The sequence below is a fragment of the Xiphophorus couchianus genome, chromosome 11 (assembly GCF_001444195.1).
Source record: "Xiphophorus couchianus chromosome 11, X_couchianus-1.0, whole genome shotgun sequence".
NCBI classification, from domain to species: Eukaryota; Metazoa; Chordata; class Actinopteri; order Cyprinodontiformes; family Poeciliidae; genus Xiphophorus; species Xiphophorus couchianus.
The window spans coordinates 21,422,555-21,447,568 of record NC_040238.1 but is presented as its reverse complement, the minus strand read 5'-3'; the positions used below and the strand labels follow the sequence as shown (position 1 = coordinate 21,447,568).

The 25,014-nt window shown below is 37.4% G+C and overlaps 1 protein-coding gene across 8 annotated transcripts in view; it reads right to left on the bottom strand.

The window, feature by feature from the left end:
- The window catches only part of LOC114153120 (unconventional myosin-XVIIIa-like), an 85,405-nt gene that overhangs the window by 19,297 nt on the left and 41,094 nt on the right, over positions 1–25,014 (bottom strand). For all 8 annotated transcript variants that reach the window (XM_028031451.1, XM_028031454.1, XM_028031458.1 and 5 more), the window contains 16 exons: positions 24,068–24,133; positions 22,619–22,747; positions 12,363–12,506; positions 12,089–12,178; positions 11,781–11,900; positions 11,579–11,693; positions 10,310–10,437; positions 9,041–9,195; positions 8,200–8,323; positions 7,916–8,116; positions 7,659–7,769; positions 6,213–6,317; positions 5,893–6,039; positions 5,562–5,675; positions 4,613–4,729; positions 2,602–2,685 (listed from right to left, as the gene is read on the bottom strand). In XM_028031451.1, coding sequence (XP_027887252.1) covers positions 2,602–2,685; positions 4,613–4,729; positions 5,562–5,675; positions 5,893–6,039; positions 6,213–6,317; positions 7,659–7,769; positions 7,916–8,116; positions 8,200–8,323; positions 9,041–9,195; positions 10,310–10,437; positions 11,579–11,693; positions 11,781–11,900; positions 12,089–12,178; positions 12,363–12,506; positions 22,619–22,747; positions 24,068–24,133 — 1,950 coding nt within the window. The remainder of the gene's footprint in view (positions 1–2,601; positions 2,686–4,612; positions 4,730–5,561; positions 5,676–5,892; positions 6,040–6,212; positions 6,318–7,658; positions 7,770–7,915; positions 8,117–8,199; positions 8,324–9,040; positions 9,196–10,309; positions 10,438–11,578; positions 11,694–11,780; positions 11,901–12,088; positions 12,179–12,362; positions 12,507–22,618; positions 22,748–24,067; positions 24,134–25,014) is intronic.

Here is a 25,014-nt window from a genome sequence, read left to right as displayed (position 1 = left end):
GATACATTCTTCAGTTTGCATGGAGTTCACATAAATAACCCCAGAACCAATAAACGGGGCAATTTAAGCCTTTGTCAGTGTGCCATTAAAACAGAATTTTTGCTGGTTTTGAATTTTGTCTATTTTTAATAGCTTTATTATAAGTAGAATACATTTTTATGACACTTTAGACTAAATCACGTTTAAGGCATGTTTTAATTTGTGATTGCCAAAATATTCAACAGGCAACAATCCTGTTAGCACCAAGCAAAGTAAAATGATATATTTTCTTGTTTTCAATACTTTAGGAGAAAATTTAGGACAAAGTAATTAATAATATTACATCTGATGAGTCTCTACCTATTTATGCCATTTCATTCCAGACAAAATTAAATCAAGAAAAATACAGATGTGATGAATAAAAAATTGATGTAAAAAGTTATGTGGTGGCTGAATCAGTAATTAAACTGAATACAGACACACAGAAAAGCACATCGCCTCTTCACGTGTCATAAGCTGGGTTAAAGCTAGCAGAATTATTTCTCCAGCAGCATCTTATTGAGGCTTTCCAATCCTGTTCCAGCCCATTATTGATCACTGATCTCATTCTTCTCAGAACCCCCTGCATGCTCAATAACCAATTTCTCCTCAATCGAAAGTCTTCATGTTCTGGAGTATTGCCAAAACTTGTTACAGGGCTACATTATGTCTCTCACTACCGTTCATATTACAATCATCTAAGGAGCCAGCCAGACATTCATTAAAAGTATTAGTCAGGCTGCTTATAGTCTATATCAGCTTTTTTCCCCAACCCATCCTACAGTGCTATGCTGTGTTTCTTTGTCAGATTGTTCATCAGAAAGCAATTATGAACAACTTATAGAATCACATTTACAATTACTCGCAAAATTCAGAAAAGATTGATGTTGTTTATTTTGTAAGTTGTCTCCTTTTCAGCCAAAATGTAAGCACTTCCAAAAAGAAAAAAGATAGTTCACAATTATCAGCATCAGTGAGATGTTTAAAAATTAAGTCAGAAGAAGCACAGAGATGTAAGAAGTTACTTAAAAGAAAGCTATGTAGAGACACGTCCGTGATTCATTCAAGAACTGCACAGATTTCACTAGCCCCCATTAAATCACATATCTCCTTTTTCTTTTCCTTCACTTCTTTGATATCTCTACTATTTCCCATGAACCTATTCATGTTAGCACTGAAATCCATATGAAAGGTAGCAAAAGTCCATTCAGCTGACCAAATCTATTACTGGCGAAGTGGGGTCAGGATACCAAAAATTTGCATCTAGATAGTTCTTTGCAATTGTAATACTGCACACCTTGAAAACGCAAGGACAATTTGCGGTTATTATAAGAAAAAGAGTAAAACATAGTCCAAAGTTGTTCCTTTTTATCCTTCTGTGCTTTAAACTTAAAGGCAAGACTCTATATTAAGAAAGTACTAACTCTAGGAAATACAGAGAGAATGGTGCTTTATAGATGCTAGTTATGCTAGCTGTGTGAATTCCTATGATAAGATGCTAAAGACTGTTTATTGTCAACTGTGTAATCATTTTCATGCCACTCAAAGGGTAAAACCTTGATTTAAAGAGCCAGACATTGGTCACAGATGGAATTAAGTCACCTGAAACTAATTTAATTGATGGTTGCAGAAGAAGGCCCAACAAAAAAACCCTTTTGAACGCTACACTAATATTATCCTTTGTTATAGTTCTTAAGGATAATTCAAAATACTGTAAAGTAAGACTTTTATCGGCAGCTCAAAGCTTTGAAAAACCATAGAGCACAAAACAAAAGACATTAGCTATTGTCTATAAATACAGTGGGCTCCATGTCCAATCAGACCTACAGGTTAAAGATTGTGTATAAAAACATAATGAGATTAATAGAACGTAGCATGTATCACACGGCCTTGTGAATAGGCGGCCCACTGGTTCCAGCAAAAAACAGTTTGACATTTAAAAAGTGACTCAACTGTGAACGACAGTAGCAAGAGCCTCTTTGATATGTGTGAGAGTAGAAAAACCCTTTTTTTTTCTTAGCTGACTGAAATTATCATAACGCACAGGACCAATATTTGTTTGTGTTGTTTTGTTATGTTCCATAATTGCATTTCATTTCTTTAATAGCCAAGTCTCAATATAGAAAGCACTTCTCATTGCACTGGTTTCAAATTACCACTTTTCATTTAGGGTTCTTGTGCTTTTGAATCAAATTATCCTAAAAACACAAGATAACTCCCTGAGACTGAAGTGGTGAGGTCGTGTTGGCAGACAATTATTGAAAAAGCCTTGAATGAATCCTTTAATTTCTTCAGTGTAATGGTTTGCTGACACATGCCTTCACTGTATATGAGAACAGAGAGGCGAAAGAACAGTTTCTCACATTGGCTGTGAATTTTCACAGATTTGTACTATTTACATGTAGATTGCATTTGCAATTTTCAGAGGAAAAAAAATGGCATAGAAACCAAGCATTCGTGGTCATAATAATCAGTGGTACTCTCAAAAAAGCTGAAGCATAATCAGAGAGAAGTGCTAAGGCTGTGAGCAAGTCCCCCAGAGACTGCTGTGCAGATGCTTATGAATACTTCTTTTTACTGTACCTTTTCTTGGATTTCCTGCTTCTCCTTTGTGGCTTCTTCCAGCTGGGCCTGCAGGTCACTGATCTGGCTCAAATCCCTCGCCGACTACATCACACAAACGCACATGCAGACAAACATAACAGAAAACAAGAATCGCTTTTAAACGAATGATTAAACAAGAAAGAATGAATTTCGAGTGGTTCAGAAATGTTTCAATTATCTTGCATCAAAATTAGTTTTCATGTTAATGGCCCATGAACACAGCAGGTTCAACTAAAATAATTTGTCATGTGGTTTTGATGTAGAGCAGATCTCTCTGATTTGAAAGCACATGCTGCGTCGGAAAGAAAATATGTCCTCGACACAGAAACCGCACTGCAGAAAAGAAGTGGCTACAGAAATGTCATGTCTAATTTTTAAACCAGATGTTAGATAAGTGGTGCAAATAAAAACATAAGTATGATGTAAATTTTAGATCATCCTCATGTCTCAGGAAAATATTACCACACAAAGGAAAAAATGCTCAAAGACAAATAATAGCAAAGATTTTCTAGAAACCAATGACTAAACCGTATACCAAAGGGACTCAGACTAAACTAAACAAAATCAAGACTATATGCCGCTAGAAAAAAATCCTGTAAAACAAATGGATTAAACTAAGGACTTGTTTGCAGCAACACTTAGCAATGGAGAACTGCAAGGCTGTGGTTTTAATGGATTCAAATAAACCCAGATATTTCATTTTGTTTATTTTTGTTTATTTTAAAACAAGAAAATTTCTTGGATTTTCTTGGATAATCCATATACTGGTAATATACAGTACAGACCAAAAGTTTGGACACACAGTTGTGTCCAAACTTTTGGTCTGTACTGTATATAACTGCTATATATTAGCAGTTATAGTAACTAACTGCTAACTCAAACATATTAAACAATTCATAACATATTAAACCATTCATATTAGCTTATTAGTTTGCTATTTAGAAATGTATAATTGAGGCATTTTATTTTTATTGTTTTTAAATGTGTGACCTTATGGATTTTGGAATCAGCACTTTTAATTCACAAACTTCAACCAAATACAGTGATTATTTATTGCATATTTTGCTTTGGTCCACCATGTATAAAATCTTTTATATCAACCTACTATTTTAGCTGACAGTAACTTATTTCATTTTAAGATTTTATTGTTGATTTTTCTTAACATCTTCAGAGGGAGAAAAAAAAACTTATTTGTAAAATAAATGTCAGTGTTACATAAAAAGGCTGTACACTCAAAAGCAACAATAAATGTCAGACATTATTACGTCTGTAAAAATGTGTGATGTTTTGAGAACAATTGTTGCTGTTTTGTTTTAGTGAAATTGATTATGTGACATTTTTGTCCTAAATTTTAAATTAACTTTCTGATAATGTGCTATTTTTATTCGTGATTTTTCTGTACCCAGAAAATCTGTTTAAACCAGACCAAATGCTGATAGATCCAATGTGACTAGATCAGACTGAAAGTAAACACCATCTAACTAACCCACCTGACATAAAAGAGCAACAGACAAAATGCTAACAGACCAACTGGCATCTGACAAAACTGATTTGGGCAAAAGGCATCAGATCAAACAGACGCAGACCAAATGGACAGACAGACTGTTATCAGAAAAAAGCCAGCGCATCAGAAAGGATTCCAACCAAGTGCCCCCAAATATAACAGATGCATTCGAAATGGACACAAACAAAACATCATTGGACCAAATGCATATTTGTTGTGGCAGTGTTTTTTTTTTTTTTTTATGTTTTTAACCAGATGGTGTGTTGTCCGACTTGATTTTGGTCTGGTCCGCTTGGCTTTAGTGCATTTTGTCTCCGTTTGTTTTGTCTAATGAGAGTCGATATTTCCCAGACCTCAGAATGCGTTAATTTGTAGACTGGTCATAAATCTTTTCATGGCCCATTTCTTAAGAATACTACCGGTGTTTGCGATGACATTTCAAATCCATTCAAACAGATGATTGAAATTCCTCAAAGGTTCAGTTACCTGTGCAACTGCTGCTTTGTGCTTCTTCATCAGTTCATTCATGTCTTCCTGATCCTCCTCCATGCGAGACTGCAAGTCGTTCTTCTCTCTCTGCAAACGGCTGACCTGCTCCTCCAGCTAAGTGACAAACGGACAGAAAAAAACACCTTAACACAAAATGTCAGGATTTATTCATGAGCTATTAAATATGATAAACGGTGATTAGCCAAAGCCAGAGCAGTCCCAGAGTTTCCTCTCCCTGCTTTGAAACACAGTCTTATCAGGGTTCTGGCTGGAGGATGACACCAATTGGAGATAATCAATTGGCTCATTTAGGCCAGGGAAAGTGCAGTGTGTGCAGTGTACTGGCGATGTCCTATTTGGAGTTTCAGTTGGTAAAACGCCAGTTCTCAATATGAATTCTCTGATCTAAGACATTTGCGAGACCCTCCCTTGCCATAAATGTAGCAATTAGAAACCAAAACGGAGACAGACAGCACACTGTGTGTCATCCCAAGAGACACAAATATCCTCAGTCTATGAGTCGAAAATGTAGGAAGAAGTCTCGTGAGACAACTATTAATGAGCAGACTGAGAAACAAAAAAAAAAAAAGACATTCAGCAAAGCTCATTTAACCATTAGAGCAAAATGTTCAAATCAGACATATGCCAAAGGGCGTTTATTATTTTAATATTCCAGCATGGCCTCTTGTATGCATATAAATGAGGATCCTGCTGTAATTTGAAGAGTGAGAATTTGATATGCACAGGCCCTTAAGTAACTACACATTGTTGTTTGTGGGGGTTTCTCCTCATTAGAAAAGCGAATAAAAAAAACCCACAAGTACAGAAAAAAAGCTTCTGTTATGTGTTGGATATAAACTGAAAACCAAGCTAAAGTTCTATTAGTTGGAACATACACTCAATTATTCCACTGTTACTTTGTAAAAGAAAAAATGTGAAAACTTACCGCCATCTTGGTTTTGACCACATCTTCCATTTGAATATGCAAATCTTCTATTTCAATCTCAATGCCCTTTCGAGCTTTCACTGCTGCTGCACAAGTAAACTCTGACTCCTCCAGCTGCAAGGCACAGTGGGAAACGTGCAGGAAGGAAGCAAAGGACAAATGTTAGTGGGCCGAGATCAAGAATCCCTGGGGGACATAATGAAGGATTTCTTCACTGTTGCAATTTCTATACTCTGAAAAGCCTTTTTTTCGGTTATTTTTGTCACTTATTAAAGGCTACAGTACTGTCATCTTTTGAATTAGAAGCAAAATGATTCCCAGGAGGACATACTTGATTTTTGAGCTGGACAATCTCCCTTTTGCTGGGGGCATTGCTCTTCAGGTGGTCCAGCATGATCTGTGCATCAGCCAGAAGGACTTTTGTTCTCTTCAAGTCTTTCTTTAGCCTCTTCTCCGTCTCCACATCCCTCTGGCTAACCTGAATAACGAATCACTCCTCTGTAGTTCTTACTATTACACATGACCATCTCGCCTCCATCTAGACTTAGAGCACCTCTCAGGGCTCAAAAGCATTTTATTTCCAATCAAGACAAGTGGCCCACGTTTAAATCGCACACACTTTGCTGCACAGGCAAAGAGCTAAGGCAGTACCTGGTCCTGAGCAATCAGAAGCTTGGACTCCAGCTCCCGTTTTTCACGCAAGACTTTCTGCTTGTCGTCGTACTCCTCCTCCAGCTGTACCTCCATCTGTTTGAGCTGCAGGACACAACAATGTCAAAAACACAGGAAATGAATATCAGTTAAAGTCACACATGCATCATGAACTATCTTGTTAGACGTCACTATTTTGGGCTGCAAACACTTACTGGCATCTGACAAAATATGCTCTTCTGTTTCTAATTCAGTTTTATTATAGACATAGATGCTTTTACAAAAGTATTCACGCCATTACTCCATGTTTTTAACCACAAACCTCTATGTATTTTATTGGGAATTTGTGATAAAGTCCAACAAAATTACAAAGTGAATGGAAAATTATACAAATGCTTTTTGGGGTTTTTTGTTTTTTTTTTTGGTTTGGTTTGATTTTACAAATAAACAGTAGAAAAGTGTGACCCACATTTGTATTTAACCCCTTTCACTGTAATATTCCTAAAAAAAAAATTCTGTGCACACAACTGCTTTCAGAAATCAACTAAATAGTACATATTTAAGTTTCAAGCGGCTCATTTTGTGGTTACCTTCAATCATAAGAAAAGAACAAAAAAGGCCACTATAGAAGTTTTTTTTTTAAATCAATGATTAAATCAGTTACAAAGGTTTGATGGATAGTTTGATTAATTCTCACAGATGTTCTCCATTTATGTGACAGCCATTTGAAAAAGAATGGGTCTACATTTCAGTCTTTTGTAAAGTAAGGTAATTTTGCTTATATAACGCATTTCCAGGAACAAGGCAGTTCAAAGTGCTTTGAATAATATAAAAAGCTGGAAAAACAACAGCCTGAAAGATTTGCTACTGTAACTGCAGTTACTAGATGTTAACTCCAGGGTCTGAATACAAATGCAAACAATGTGTTTCAGATTTGTATTTCAGTTAATATTATGTAAACTGTGTAATTTTCTTTAATGCCCAACACAATGTGTATAATGTGTTGTTTGACCAAGCATAATCCCAATAAAATATATAGAATTTTTTTAAAGAAAAAAAAAAAATCATCCAACGATTTTTTTTTTTTTAGAAAAAAAAAATGGATAAAAGATCAATGGCTGCAAGCACTTTTGTAAAGCACTGAATGTCCATCTAGCAGGGTTGCTGAAAAAAAAAATACAGATCTTTCATCACTTGTTTCTTGATAATGTCACAAATGACAAAAAAAATGCAAAATTATTTTTGCTTCTGTTTCAAAGATAAAATGAGGGAACGGATCTCTAAAAATATGCTGGGCTAAATACAATTAATTTTGATTAATTTGTCAACATCAGTGTCTCTTTCTCTGCGCTGCTTTAAACGGGCATGGCTAATTGATAGCTTAGAGAAGAAAGAATATGAATAAGAAAAATTAATGCACAAAGAGTGCAAATGAGCAACGCCTACCTTCTTACTGCACGACCGCCTGATTTCCTCCACCTCTTCATCCTTGCTCTCAATCTCTTTGGAGTGGCTCTGCCGCTGCCTCTCCATCTCCATCTCAAGTCTCAGCTTAGCCTGAGAGTAAGATAAGGACATGCATTGCAGCTTGTGACATAAGATGTATGGAGGTGATATTAGCATGAATTAATTTTTGGAATAGTTTCATGTTTTGGAAAAGTGACATTTTTGAAAGTAAATCTCAAAACTATAGAAGCACGTACCTGTTCCAGCATTTGGATTGATCCCGCCTGCTCATCCAACTCCTCTTCCTGATCTTTCACCTTCGCCTCAAGGTCGTGAAGCTGCTTCTTTAACTTAGCCAGCGAGGCCTCGTCCTTGGACTCCTGAGAGGACAGATCCCGCAGCTCTTCTTCCAGTTGTTGCACTTTCACATTGGCGGCGTACAGTTCTGTGTCCTTGTCCTGCGGACGAGAGGCACACAGTAGAAGTTCGACATTCGGGCTACAACGTATCACTCAGAGAGCAGAAGAAATAGGAAGCTTACCTGCAGCTGCTGGCGGAGGTTAAATATCTCACCAGTCATGATGTCTTTCTCACGAGCCAGTTTCTCCCGCTGACTCTTTTCTCTTTGTACCTCGTCCTGAACCTGGCTCTGCTCCAGGTCAAATCTGGGGCACATACAAACGGATAATTAAAAAACTCTGAACTGCACATACTATGATATACAACTTGAATGCACAAAAAATATCACTGGGGAAAGAAAACCTAAGCCTTTTCAAATATTAATCCAAGACAAAAATCTTGCTGTTAATCTACTTATGACATGGTGAGAGAGTACACTGAGAGCTAGCTCTGTAAAAATTTCCCTTTTGTCTACAAATAATATTCACATTCAAAGACCCACATTTAAATTTATCTCTCTCCAACACTTTTCCTTCTTTTGGCAAAAAATGTCCCCATGACATTTGGTCGTCTCCAAAATGTTTTTTTCTTCAACATCCTAACAGCCAGAAACACTTATTGTTAGTGAACTTAACAGCTAAGTGTTTCCTGCTGACAGCTTGTCGTAATTCCCTGTATTTCTCTCTGAAGTGCAGCTGAAAATAATTTCACCCACAGAGCATCTTCAATTAGCCACAGGGGAGAGATCACATTATACCACAGCGATAGCTTCTTAAGTGCTTAAAGTCTAAGTCATTTTCTCCACTAATGCAATTCTGCAGATTACCGACCATCCCAGCCACTATTTGAATTACAGAAAACTTGAGCATTATGTGAGTGGGCCATCGCGTTGGGCAATCCCGGGGAAAAGCGGAGCTCGAAATTCTCTGAGATGTGTGCTGGTAATTAAAACACGGAAGAGGCGAAGCACGTTTGAAACTGACTTCCTCTGTTTTTTCTCCAAATCGTGGTTGCGGCTCTGCAGGCCTTCCAGATGAAGCTTGGTGTCCTGCAGCTCGCCAGTCAGCTTTTGGCACTTCTTCTTCAGCTGCTGCACAGAGCGCTGCAAATCCTCATTATCTGTCTGCAAATCAGCCAGCTGCAGTGTGAACATACAGAAATATTACCACAAATATTCTTTTCTGATAGCACTAAAGGTATCACTGTACAACACATTAATGGGATTTAAATAGAGATGCACCCATAAATTATGAGGCTGAAACTGCATGAATTTGGGCTTGACCACTCCTTTCTGATGAAAAGCTACTCCTGGCAAATATAGATATAAACCGATTTTCAGTCAACCAATAAGTTTACATCTGATGTGAAATAAAACACTCAAAAGAAGTATCAATTCTTGGGGGAAAAAATTAAAAAGATATATTTTTTAAATACAGAAAAAATTTGTGAAATATTTTTTGTAAATTGTACTTTTTTTAATGGAAAAAACTTATTTTTATACACATTTTTAAAGGTGACAAAGAAAAAATGTCTAAGCTTTCACAAAAATCATTGCAAAATTCTTCATTGATATTAAACAAAAAAAATTCCCATTACATGCTCAGCAGATTTTTGCATATTTCTACTAGTGTATTTATCTTTCATCTTAGTCTTTGAAGTTGGAAAGCCTCTTTGCCATCACCCTAACCTTTTGCTCCTTTCACTGATTCTCCATCAGACTCAGGTTCCACAGAAACATGTTGGTAAAATTCAAAGATCACTTTGACTAAACATACCTGGGTATGAATGATTTGTGGTCTACATATGTGCAGACCGCTGTTTTGCAAGTTGTGATTACTGCTGAAACAGAACTAATGACTAATTTAAGACACTAAAGAGAGTTCACAATGTCAATGAAAAGAAGGTTTTCTTGGTTCTTATAAAACACTGTTTAGAGCAAGTGTTCTCTCATGTACATTACCTGATGTTACCTTTAGTATTATCTTTAATAATTAATAATAGCTGAGGGCAGAATAGGCTAACACGATTATTTTCTAAGCCGTTTTTATGTCTTCTCACATCAGAGTCTTTGATAAGGAATCAGAATCAGCTAAAATCAGTACTTGCAGTTCAAAGTTTCACATAATCCAGATATCAGAAACTGGTCACAAAATTGTATTAGGTGCATCTCTAGGTTTAAAGATTACTGTGAATCAATGCCGCACATTAGAATAGACAAAGTCATTTGAGGAGGCATCATTATTCTTTCTTGCCTTTCTCTCAACTTGTCTTTTGCTCTGCTGTTCTGTCTCCAGCTTGTCATCAAACTCCTGCTGGAGTTTCTTTTTGGTGAAGTCCATTTCCCGAATGGCTCGATTGTATTTTATCCGCCACTCGCCTCCTAGAGAAAAAAGGCGCACAGTTCAGAAAATGTCTTTGTGACATTTTGGGTGTCTCCTGCGTTCAATGCGGGCCTAGCGGGGGTACACAGCAAAAAGCGGCTCAAAAGCTCAGATTTGATGGATGCTGTGGATTATCGAGTGCACTGTACTGGCTCAGACGGTTATCGCATTCAAGGACCGACATAATATAATCCTTCAAGAAATAAAGCTTCTTTCATCAAAACATGACCTTATGAGGTCAAAAAATTCCACAGGAAACTACAAAGCAGCCTTTACGTTTCAACCATAATCTTGAATAAACCTCAGGTAAGAATTCTGAGCTCACAACAATAGCTGTAAGAGAAGGACACATCTAAGTGGCACTTTCCGCAGTTCTTCGCCGACCCTAATTCTGGAGCTGTCACAGGCTATCAGAACTAAAACAGCGGCCAGGCAGGCATTCAGGTTCGGGTTCATTTCCAAGCCTTATCATTTCTGAGGCTGTCCATTTCTCCTTCACATACCAACACGGGCTCCTCCATCAGTGCTGCTCATTAGCATATATATAGCATAATGACAACTTGCAGGGCCACCAGCTCTGATCCCAACGATTACTTTCTCATTCATCTAAGAATTCTGATATGCTCTGTAATGGCTTGTCTGCTGAGGTGGGTTGAAGGGGGCGGTATTGCATGGGGGGAATAAAGCCCCATAGACAAAAAGCTCTCAGCAGGCGCTCCATTTTCTTACAGAAAGGGGGGGGGGGGACACCAATCAGTGGCCATTAGTTGTATGCCTGGGAGTGAACATCTTAATCCGCAAGCCATAATCCGAAAACTTGGGAAATATCCTCAGCAGTACTTTGCAAAAATGTATTACTGCCACGTTTCCTGCTGCAACAGTCGAGCAAAGGACTCATTCCTGCAGCTACAATTAGTGTAAGGGAAATTTTCAAACTGCGATACAGTATTTATGTTACTGACCTGAGCTGACATGCCCATTAGGGAGGCTTAGTCAGGCTGCTGCTGGTGTCAAAAGTACAATCAATTAGGGCATTTGAAATAAATGCTTTAAAAAAGCATCAACTGTTAGCAAAGAGGGCCCTGACAGCATGAGAAATCCTTAAATTTATCTTCAAGGCCAGTTTTGAGTTCAACTAACCAGAATCGTCGTCATCATCCAGCTCGCCGTTGAGCTCGGAAGCCTTTGTGAGACGTGCTTCCATGAGCTCCATCTCCTGTGACTCCATTTGTTTTTTCATGGCATCAAACTTAACCTGAAATGCAGTAATTAAGTCAAGATTGAAAAAGAGTTAGTAAAGGGAAAATAGACTGTGTTTCATGTCTTTTTTGTGTGCATGTGCCTGCAGGTCCTTCATGTCCTTCTCCAGGCGGAGTCTCTCTGAAGTTTCAGTTTCCAGCAACTGGGAAGCCGACTCACTGGTGCTCCTCTCGTCGGCGAGCTCAGCCAGCAACTCTGAGATCTGTTCACACGCAAGAAGTGGCATACAACCCATGAGAGGAACGGCTGCAACGTGCTTAAAAAGACTCTTATGCAAATTGCTGATCAATTTTTTTTTTTTTTAACCAGAATGAAAAAGGCGGCAAGACTCCACCACAAATCTCAAACACGGTGCTCCCCGAAAGCCATGACAAAGACAAAGAGACCCACCCTGCTCTCCAATCGATCTGTGTTCAGTCTCAATTCACTCCGCTCTTTCTCCACTCTCTCCAGCTTCAATTTCTGCTGCTGTATCTCCTCCTGGAGCACAGATCACAGCAGTAGATTTTTACATGTTATGCTACGAGTAAATTGTGGATTATTAAGTCATTCAGGATGTGTGAAGGCATGCCAGGTGACGCAGTTTAAATAGTGAAATCAGGATGTGCAATTGAGCAGAATCTATACGGTGAGTACAGGGAAGGTGATAGAGAGACTTGCTCACATCTTTGCTTCGCATCTGTTCCTCGGTGAGCTGGACTTGAATGAGCGGCTGAACTGTACTGAAGAGCTTCCACCAAGGCCAGTCTTTCACACCACGATTCTTCTTGATGTTTTTCTGAATGCACCTGATTGCAAGGTCCTGGATCTGAACACATATGGAGAGGCAGTTACCACAGAGATTCGCTAACTTGATTGTGAGCATTTGTTGCACTGGATAAAAATAGAACTGAACAGACTGGGACACAGGTATTAGTATATAACCCTAGTACTAGTAACTCAATATGTAAGTCATGTACATGTTCTTTATATTCGACATAACTCTGGCACATTACTCTCAGATGTATCCAACCCATTTTATCTAGACGACATGTGACAGATCAACACAGAATACCTCATAGTTTCTAAGAGGAAAATGATTTTCATATTTTCCTACAAATAAAAACATTAAGAGGGTGAAGTACATTTGTATTCAGCTCTTTCAAGTCAAAACTATGCCCATAAATGTTTTACACATGTGAAAATCATGTGTAACATTATTATTCCATTCTTTTTGCAAAACAGTTTAACCTCAGTCGAATTGAATTGAGTGGATTTTCAGAGTCAATTTGACTTTGACTGGGAATGCATTAATATGATCACTCAATAGCTGCATTTCCATTGCAAATGAGCACAAATATTTGTCTATATTCTCCAATGTAGGGATTTTTAAATTTTTTTTTGCAATTACTGTTTCCATCAATTAAGAAATGAAAATCACACCTGAATAAGCTTGTTCATGCAATAAGTCGTTAGAAGTCATGGCAGCAACAGATGTAAACCGTAAAATGAAATATATGCTTTGAGCTAGTGCTCGTCTGTCAGCCATCAGATACGTCGGCGTCTTATTCAGGCTTTGGAGTGACAAACCCTTTATAATTGGGAGCGACTATGTATGCAGCATTTTGGGTAAACTGTAGTCGGTAATTTTACGTTGGAGCTATGAATTCGACACATTCGAATGGCACACAACTTTTTATGAACTGTGCAATGCTATGAGATCACTGGTGGAGCCAGCTACATATGGTCTGAAAAACAAAGCAAAAACAAACCATCATCCTCCTGCTAGTTTTTGACGTTTTTGTGGTTTTCTCAGGTAGTTGATCGCATGACTCGTGTGACGTGAAAAAAGCATTTCCATTGCAGTTTTGCAAAATACATCTATTGATACGGCCAAAATAAGCATGTTTCCATTAAGCAACTTTATTTTTGTAATTTCAATTTGTGCAATTTCATGGTTAATGGAAAATTAGCTATTGTCCTACTGAAACAGTTTTATATTTTAGGATCCTTTTTCTCATAAACTCTGACCGGCTTCCTTGTCCCTCTCAAAGAAATCATATTCAAATCACCTTCCATGGTGTGTTATTTTTTTTTGCCATGCCTAACCTTTTTGCATGTCAGCCAAAAACTTCAATATTGGTATTGTATTACCAGAACTCTTACTTAGACATGTTTTCTGTGTGGGGGTTTGTTGTTGTAAAACTAATAGTTATCCTGTTTACAGATTCTGCCACCTGTGCTGCAAATTTCTAAAGCACCTTCAGAGTGGCACTGAGCCTTTTCTCTAGTTAATGCTTCCATTGCCTTGTCTTGGTAGGTTCAGTTACACAGAGTGTACAAAGCGCACTATGAGACGCAACTAAATGTTGCGATACAGTTTAATAACATTAGCTCTGTTTTAAGCTTCTCCACAACTTTATCCCTGACCTGTCTTGGTTTGTTACTTGGTCTTTATGAGCTTGTTTGTTCAGTATAGTTCAAACATTTATTTCCACTATTTTGTGTTACTGTGTCACATTAAACCCCCAATAAAATGCATCTACCTTTATGCTTGTAGTATGAAAAATGTGCAGGGGAAACAATTTTTTTTTCACACATTCTTAGTGATTTAATTGCAGAAAAGAAAAGAAAATGTCATAGACAAATAATAAAAAAAGAAGACAGTTGGGCAGAGACATTACAAAACTCATCAACCAGTATTCTCTCGTCCTCAACACCGTTAAACCGAATCCCTGAAACACTGCATTTTTAATGTGTTTGATTGCCTGTTTATAGCCAAGCAGTTATCCCAGGACTTGCCTGCCTCCTCTGGAGAGTTTCTACAGAGTGCGTTCCAAGGCTGGGAGCTAATTTTTGATTAATTAAATCAAACATGTCGGCAGCTCATTCCAAGTATTACACGATTTCCATGCTGCTTATGCATGAGGCTCTCTAGCAGCGGCAGATTATGGGCAAACCCAATTAGAGCAACACAATTCGCAGCATCAGGTACGTTTTGCCCTGAAGGTACTCTCTATAACCAATTAGGATTTGTCACACAGTCAAAGCTTTAACGTGTAACAAAATGCAGCAATTCTCTGGCAGAAGATTTAAGCAGGTTTCACTTGTCATATTTAGTCTAAAAAGAAAGGGAAACAAACAAAAGATTAGGCTCCATGAGCACCATGGCTAATCATTCTGGTTCTCATATCAAATTAAGACGGTGTGACAACTGTATGACTGTGTGATGAGTTACAATTGTGAACCAAGATTAAGAAACAAAGAACTCTCAGTAGCGAGCGTGTGCACCCCGACCTGGGAATGTATACGTAAGAGAGAGCAAGCGTGGGTACAAGTGATTTTTTTTTTCCACTGAAAATGATGCTTTTCAAAAAATGATAGCACCTGGAGCTCTATACGACAGATTTTTCTAAAAGCTGCAATAATTGCTTTTTTTCATAAACTTGCCTTAAAAATCAAGACAGAGGCATGCAGCCCCTACTTTGGACATCCAAGCCAGAAGGGGGCAACTCTTACTCATAAATATCTGGATGCTGGATAGGTTACCGTTTCACTATTTCAAACCTTTTTAGATTTGGTGGGAGCAGTCTGTCACTACTGAATACGTCTCAGTTTGTACTCACCTTACAGACATTCTGTGCCCGCTTTGACAACTGCAAATTAAATGTAATTTTCTATAATCTTATTAAAAGATTATTTGGTTATGTGACTCTAATCTATAACATATACCAGCAGGAGGTCATATGTAATTATTCTAGTTTGATCAGATTTTTTAGGTGTAAAGTGGCCCAAAAAGGGATTGCAAACATAATCTGTTAAAAATATTGAAAAATAAAAAGTCTTCAGAAAATATTATATTATTAAGTTAAAGTAAATAGAAGATTTGAGCATATTGATTTCTAGAATTCCGAACAACCCTATTAAACTAAGAAGAAAAATGAACTGAGGAGGGGGATTGCAGTCCAGTTTAAATCAACAAAGATTGAATTGCTGCTTTAAAAATAATTGATAGAAAAAATTTAATTCTTTAGGTCAAAATTTACAATAAATATTTTACAGAATTGACAATAGTACTGAATACCTACAGAACCTTTTTGCTTATGGTTTGATAGTTATGTTACATCTCATAAAGCATATTTATTCCTGTATAAATTTGGATACATTTGAATTTAAAACTCAGAGGTCAAATACCTTCCCTGAGGACTGCCCTAGCACCTACCCTGTACTTTTCTAGCCCCTCTTATGCACTCTGATCCACTTCCCTTCCCTTTATATCTGCACTGCCACCCAATCACCTCTGACAGAACCTTCCATGTAGCTTATTGTTAGCTTTGACATTGATCGCAATGTTATATCCATATTTGTAGGTCGCCTTTAAAAGTGTCTACCAGATGCATAAACATGATTTAATTTGCAAGCCAACACATGTATGTAGTGCTGATTAGATGCAAAAAAGGCAGAAAAAGGATTTGTAGGGTACCGGAAGGACAACAACCAATACAGTTAGTGCCTGCTGAGGCAAAATGACAGACTTTAAAAATGTCAGGATGTCCCCTTGAGGAGACAGCTGAATGAGTGTGGGGAAAAAAAAGAGGGTGGAAAAAAAGAAACAAGAAAAAAATGTGGTTTTGTCATTTTTGTCACATGGGCTTGGCACAGTTTCACAAGGTTAACATGCCAGGAAATATAAATCAAAGAAAATTGGGGCTTCCTGTCACATCTGTATACATCAAGTAGAAAGTGTCTGAGTGGCTTCACCATTGCTCGACGGTAACCGTTCCGGAGGCAAATTGCCATCTAATCTAACTCTTAAGATTGGACACTTCAAATAGCACAAGAGGCTACAAAGTCCTATCAGTTTTTTCCAAGTGATATGAAGGTAAAAGCAAGGGAGCAAAAGGATATTATTGTGCAATAATTATTCAAACATTCAACAGCAAGATGCTCTATAAATATTCACAGGGCATAGAAGAGGAGATGGAAATCAATTCAATAAGCCACCATGGCTGTTTATCTGCTTCTCAACTGTGGTGGTGACTAATTGAATCAAGAATAATATAAACAGGATGGAAATCAAAATTAAAAAATGCCCTTCACAACAATATTGCAAGGAGAGACTGTATCTAACATATATGCATCAGATGAATAAGAATAAATTTGCATGCTGCAATGGCGGAAGCAATGCATAGCAAAAATGTGTGAACAGGGGAAGAAATATACAGCTCTAGAAAAAAATTAGGAGACCACTGCCCTGAACCCCATTGAAAACCTCATGGTTATTCCACCAAATATTGATTTTTGAACTCTTCCTGAGTTACAACATTAGTATTTTTGTTTCTACATGAATATGAACTTGTTTTCTTTGCATTACTTGAGGTCTGAAAGCACTGCATTTTTTCCAGTATTTTGACCTTTAGCCCTTTATTCTGCAAATAAATACTAAATTGTTGATTGGAATTTTGGCGACGTTGTCAGTAGTTCATAGAAGAACAATGTTCATTTGACTCAAACATAAACCTATGAAAATAAACTGATAATGTTAAGTAGTTTTCTTAATTTTTTTCCAGAGCTTTATAGATATATATGTATCAGCCATAGCCTTGATTTTCCTGCAGTCATAACACTTAGTCTACTGACTCAACAAGTATAAGTACTGAATATACAACACATATTTTGATGTTGTAATTAAGTAACTGTCGGTATTTCAAAAAGTCTGTTCTGTGACTTGACATGAATTATTAAATACATTTTCTAATTTGAGAAGATGGATGTTGAACTTGGGTCCAGTACATACTTCTAGATTTATATAGGTAACAGCCACAAAATGGCAGACAAGAAAGACATGTATAAGATACAGAAGGACATCAAGTATGGAACCTACTCTCTGTTCAAGATCTATTTTGGATCTGCTGCAGGAAGAGGATTCTGAACATTACCAGAAACTCTTCATACCATCTTCATTAACTTTCTGAAGTGCTTCCATCTTCTGATGGAAATTCTAAAAATTTAAAAAGAATCATCTTAATGTTCCACATCTTTCTGTCTTCACCTATTTAAATGCTGACCTGCTGTTAAAATAATCCACCTTAAATTACCAAAGCTTTACATATTTTAAGTGTTGCCATGTTTTTGCTATAATAAATGTCCATAAACATTAATACTAACTCAGAGGACACAGTTTACTTGTTACAATCCCCTCAGGGCACACACAGAGCTGTATTTATTTGACAAGTCATTAATGATGATAGGAGCAGCATTTGCTTTCAGCTGTTTGCAGCAGTCATCCCCCCCGCACCCCATCCTCCTTGCCCCATGCAAGTTTACCTAACAAATCCAGCCTCAGCACTGCAGTTAATAAGTATTGATTATTCTGGGCGAAGCGGCATAATCAGTCTGAACCCAACAGTAAATCCCAGTCTGCAGTTTTCGACAGCTTTGACAAGTGAGCTGTCACACGGAGGGTCAGAGTTTTACTGTTAAATTAGAAGTTACACAGCAGCTGCTCTTATACTGAGACATGAGCTTCATCACGACTGTTAGAATCTCTTGACCTCAAGAGGTTTAGATGTGCTAACCAAATGCTCCCAATTTAGCAACAGTTGAAACATTTCAGAAAAGTATGAGAAATTGTTGCTTATGAAAACTTAACTTTTATCTAAAGTCTGTTCTGAATTAGAAAAGAAATCTTCAAACTGAAATTTGCAGCAAAAGCCCTTTGATATGAAACAGCATGTCTAAAAATAATGGTAACTTTGTAATAAACTCAGTTTCCTGCAAAAGTTAATAAACACCCCTTCTTATCCCCATGGTTTCTTTTTCTTTATAAATCTCGAGTGCATGTGCAGTGATTTTAAGTGTATACAGTTGCAATTTTTCTATGTCACGCTGATTAACCACTGCTCACTGAGCTGTTAATTATCAGGGCCATATGAAATTGTACTCTTTTTTCTTTTTGCTTCACACACATAGCATTAAGGAGTGAATGATTTATTGACTACTTAATATAATACAGTTTCAGTGGTGCTAACAGTTTGACTTTCTTTCCAGTGACAAGACTAAAGTGTCTGCAGGTTACAACTTTAAAATCAACACAACGACTCAACATGTGGAGGAACTATTCTAACTCCAGTATTCAAGTATGAGTCTTTTTAAAAGGTTTTTATGGAAATTGAGTATTCCCAACTTACATTACAAGGAAAACCTAAAATTGCTTTGTGATGCAGAGAATCCAAATTGACCGAATAGAGGTGTTGAATTTAATCAGGGCAAGGACCCTTTGAAAAGAAAACACAAACAGACTACAGATGGCAATACAGTAAAGATTGCCATGTCTGTTAGACTTCGAGTCAGAAAAAAGATTCTGTAAGGATGCCCGTAAAAATACCACAATTTCCATTTTAAGAGTTCTGAAACAGATGTTGGGGAGGACAGCATCAAATAAAATGAAACAACATAAACACCCCTCCCTTGAGAACGGGACCTCATGTCTCAGTGATATTTAGCTGTATAAATAAGGAGAAAAAAAACTCCACTAACATTTAAATGGCTAAATTACCAAGACGACAAGGAGGATTGTTCCACCCACTGCTTCCTTCCTTCCCCTCCTCTTCCTCTTAGCAGGGGGTTTTTGCACCCACTGCCTTTTCCCCTGCCTCAGCTTAATTGCAGAAGGGATGTAGAGTAGACTGGACAGACACTGAAAGATTAACAACCTAATCTGATGGACAGAATGTGTCTGCACGAAATCACAACAAATCCAATTCTAGCTCACTCAGGGGTGGCATGGATTGAGATAAATATATAAATAAATACACAATAAATATAAACTTGCTATGCTTTGGCTCAATCATGCTTTTAGCATTAGGTAAACATCTCAACATCAGAAGCAAATACACCCAATCAGATCTATATGGTATTGTACATAAACGCTGTATGAAAACCTAGTTGTTGCATAAGAACATCTTTATCATTATTATATATTAAACTATGTAATATCTAGATTTATTTTGGCTAACAGAGCAGAACATACTTCAGCTGGGTTTGGTATAATCTAAGCTGCAGAATATCTATGCAATTTAGAAAACATAGAACTAGCCTCATTATCTGTGATCTAATGCCCTAGAGCGTTTTCACTCTCAAGGCCTGAGGTAGAGATATACAAATTATAAACTAAAACCTAAGGAACAGCTTCTATGCAGAAGAAATTAAAACACCCAAACTGTCTATCTTTGCAAAGTTTTAAATGCATTTGTACATACCATTCAATTAATTTTCCCCATTCATCACAAAGTGTGGCTCTACTCAGCTCTGACAAATAGGTTTTTTCACAGCTGCTTTCATGTCTATTTAATTACAACTGTAACACCGTATTTATCACACCTACACCAAGCTTCCTAACAATCTGCAGAATTTTGCTTTATGTGGATTCAGCCCTACTGTGGAGGAGAAATATGCCATCAGTAATTTCATTCTGTGTGCACTGCTCTGGTGCGATCCAAATTTTTTTGTGCTTTTAACTGATCACAGTGGAACTTTGAAGCTGACATTTGATTTTTTTTTTTTTTTTTGTGAACTATGCTGAGCTTAATATAATACTCTAAAACCAATGAACTACAACTCGGACTTGTTCCTCCTCTGCATTCTCCTCATCACTACATAACATGCCAGGACTCTGGCAGCATGACAAATACACTTTGCATTTGACCTGCAGCCTGAAAAATGTGCATCATTTTTGTTTTTCCAGCAATATTTCTGTGCAGATATTTAGGCAGGTCATTTATCTGTCACTCAGCAGCATAGAAGAAATTTTTGAACTTTTTTTCCACTGCCCTTTTCCTTGAGAGGTTTTTGTTTGAAGCAAAGGTCAATGTTCTAGAACCACAATTCCCATACTTTTCCCCATAGTTTGAGAACAACATTCGTAGCTCACAAGCAGAGAAGTTTGCACTTGAGGCTTAATAAGCTTTGCTGAAATTCACTTTTTATAGTTTCAGTTATTTGTTTAATGGAAATGTTGACAGTTCAGTGAGAGGTGAATTAAAAATCTTATAGCATAGAGAGATGCCTGTGTCAAAAAGTGAGCCATCTCAGTTTTTATCTAGGGATTTTAGAGGATTTTTAGCACCAAAACGCACACAGTTCATAACAGCAACTGTCTCTCTAAATTGACAGAATCAGTAGAAGATATCATCACAGCCATGGCTGCATTTAACATGTTACCTTGCCAAGCTAAATTGATTTTCAGATCAATAAACCCCAGATAAAAAAAAATTATCTTTCTATTACAGATACATTAGTAGAAGACAGAAGGGATGAGGGTGGAGAGGAAAATCTAGTTTTTTGCTTAATGGATTTTGTAAAAGCCCCTTTGCCCTGAAATTTTGATGGCTTCTTGTTGTTTATAATTTTCAGGTTTAGAACGTGAAACACAGGAGTGTTCCAAACTATAAGTATTACATTTTGAACTCAAATGAAACAGAAAAAAAGCAATTAAAAAAAATGAAACGGAAGAAAGATCAGTCATATTCATGCACTAATGATAAATCTTATAGAAAATTTGGCCATTTCATCATCTTACTTGCATCACATACAAGTGAAACAAGATATTCCATGCCTCGCACATTGTCATTGTTGATGGAGGGCAGGAGCATTGATTCTGTTTCTGCTGGTTCATCGCAAGCAGGCTGAAGCAGCACTTTCACTTAAATAGTAATCACAGAGATGGAGAAGTGTGGGGTGCCATATATCACTGGAGGACATGCATTAAGTCCAGAGAGATGGAGCCATGCATGCCAACAGAGAAATGGAAGTGGGGTGGAGCAGTAGGCTATGCGAGTCAGCAGCATGCCTGATAAGGGTGCATTCTTGGGGGCACGCAGAAGAAATTGCCATGGTTCTGCCTTGTGATAGATGATTGGATGGATCACAGGAAGGCCAGGGCTATGAGCAAAAGATTTAGAGTGCTTATTTGTAATTAGTTGAAGATTTGCAGGATCGCTGGTAGGATCTACCCTAAAGTCTAGGCCAAACAGGCCCTTAAAATAGTCCTGAAGAAATTCTTAATCTTTAAAGTTTTCTGTACAACAAAACCATCCTGTTAATTCACTCACTTCTCCAACACAATAATTTTGCATTCGTATAAATGTATCTTTTAAAAGGCATCAAAGTAAACTAAATATTGTTTGTTTCCTTTGAATAAATAAAAAGAAAGGTATTTGAACTTTTACATTTTAATAAGATTTTGAAAATCTTTAGTCTTAGACTAAAAAGTGCTGGACGTCAGGGTTTCTGTGTTTAGCTTTGCCTCTTTTCTACATCGAGTCATTGACAGGGCTATTAAGGTAATTGACTGTGTGTGTTATCCTTGATTTTCTTTTCCCTTACAGAACGTATTGCTGGCACAGTGTTTTAGTTTATTTTCTCTTCAATAGAACACACTCCTGGCCTATTCATTCAATGTTTATCTTTGTTTCTTTTCTGGATGTTATCAAGAAAGCTACTGCTGAAATTAAACAGAACAATTTTTGCCATTTAGTTTGGGTAATTCTATTGGTACCACTGACACCAAAACATTTGGATTTAGATGCATCTCTTTCCATGATGGAGCTATTGCTGACATTAACATTAATAACTTTCCTTGTTGTTCTCTCAAAGAAAGTACTCCAGGTGTTTCAGTTCAGTTGTCTCTTTTCTTAATGCAGTGGGTGAAAGAGGTACTAAATTTGTGTGCTCTTGTTTTTGTGTTTTTACTTACAGAAAGGACCCCTGGTCTTGTGCTTCTGTGTTTACATCCAAACTGATTTAAACTGAATTTGGACCTAATTTAATTCTGTAATGTGGATATCAGTGGGACCTCTTTTCATTAAGTACCTTTTAGATTTGTGCTATATAAACAAATTGAACTGAAAACATGAATTATACATTCATGTTTGTTCATACCTTTCTCTTCTTGAAGGCCTGCCGTGCAAGATAGCCTCTACAGGAAGCTTGGAACAGAGTTAGATTACGCTTGGTCTGCTCATCCCGCTGTTCCTCCAGCTTAGCCAAAATCCCAGCTCTGAAAAACAACTGGAGAAAGAAAAAATGTCACCCAAACGCATATTAGCAAAAAGGAAACATTATTGAGAGATCACTTTGTGCTTACTTTAGCCAAGAGAAAATTAGAGTGAGGGGCCTGCTTTAAAGCAAAGCACAGCAGCAAAGTTAAAACAAAGGTGAGTTGAAAAACTAAATAAACACACTGAAGCAAAGAAATCAATAAGAAGATGTGTAATCCACAGACATAAGAGCTTTATCCGAATGATAAAGGAGAGATTAAGTTATTATCTTGGACAATCAGCATGGTCTGTTTTTAATCTAGGCCAAAGGTGGAACATAGTTTAACAGGCGCTGGGCTCCTCTATACTTCAAAGGATTAAGTATTGCCAATGCATCTAACATGATGGCAAGAAAGTGTTTACAGTAATATTTTATTTGTACTCTACACATGTAAAAATTCTTCAAAGGTAACAAATCAGAATGTGGTTTGGGAAATGTAAAAATTGGAGGAGCAATGTATATTTGCAATGTATTTGGTTAAAACAGAGAATACTATGTTTTAATTTGGGTCAACAGTTGGGCAGAAATTTACCATTCATCATTAGATGCATGCAGTACTTTGTAAAATGCGGGAGGCTAAGCTGTTCTTCTACACAGAGCTATCTCTGAAGGCAGATTTTATCCTGCACAGAGCTTTGAATCCACTGCTGGAAGCCTGTTTGGGGCTGGCGTAATTGGCATGCAAGTGAGACAGGTTGCTATGACGCCAACGACATGCTTTGTGAATGGCCAACTGAGCCTTTTTGAAATGTGGTGCCCAATGTAAGGCTGCCTCCAAACCCTTCCTCTCTTATATGCATAAAAAGAGTGGCAACATTTGTGTTTTTTATATTATTGTTTCTTCTGTATTTCAGTCTTAGCTGAGAGTTACTTTCTAGCTGATAGCTTAGAAACCGAGATAAAATCCTATGTTTACGGTGGGTGCCTGTACGAGGGTCATGGTGGAAAAACAGTAGGAAGAATTTGCTCTAATGACCAGAAACAAAAGAGAGAATTACTGTCTTGCTGTCAGCGAGTGAAGAAGAGTCTCTAGGGTAGCTAGTGGCAAAAAAAAGGTGAGATGAAGGGACAGGGCTTGGCAGCATTCCATAAAAAGAACAGCAAACACCCCTCAAAGAGGGACAGGTGTAATGAAAGGCACACTTCCCAGAAAAGCAAGTGTCATTCACCAAAAAAAAAAAAAGTTGTGGTGCAGCTTTGTTGTTAAGGTTTAAAGAGGAAAGGAACTGGCAGTGATTCAAAGCAAAAGGTTTGCGCAGGAACATTAAACTGGCTTGTTTTCTTACTCACCCTACTCAGACCCATGTGGTAGCTGCTCTTCTCCAAATCCAGAGACTCCAACAGCTCCTCCACAGCCTGGGTAAAGATGTACAACAACATCAATGTCTCCATGTTTGGATGCAGAAAGACTAATTACAGACAATACAACAAGACATAGATCTACCCACAAGCCTTTAAATTAGAAGTAAAAGACAGTTTTCTTTCTTCTGTCACAATTCTATTTAGTTCGGAAATAAAGTCAACAAGCATGAGAAAAAAAAAAACCCATTTGGCTCTAAGAACCTCCAAAAACCAATTATAACCTGTCGCTCTGAGTCCATCTGCTCCTGGCTTACTCAACATGACCCCCGGTATTTCTTGGCCCCACTGCGACTTTGAGTGCACACATCCAGCACAGAAGTACACCATGAGCCCAGTCTCTGAGACTCCCTCTGCCCTGTCCATCTACTAGCTGATGTGCACTGAAGTTGTATTGTTGTCTCAGTTCTTTCACTCTGTACTCGAGCCTCCAGTCTCAAAGACTACATCTAGATTACACTAGCAGAGGTTCTCCGCGAGTACTGAGGGGCTTTTGTTCACCGGTGTTTCTACAGAAACTCGCCCCTCACACAAAAACAGAGAAAAACAGTAGTACTCTACCCTAACCTTGGTGCTTCATGCTCTCTCTCTCTCTCTCATTTTTTTCTAGAAGACAACTTCGTTGATTTCACAGGAAACGTTCTCCTGTTTTTACTTTTTTGTCACAACTGTTTGAGATCATTGATCAATTTTAATATCAGACAAAAAGAACCTAAATATATTATAATATATTATATTTTACTAAATATAAATATATAAAAATATTTTACAAAAGAAAATATAACTCTCCAATCTAACCTTGCCTTATTAAATGATGCATTAATTATGGTTAACCACATTTTTTTTGTTCAGCTTCACAGGCTATAATTACCACCTGG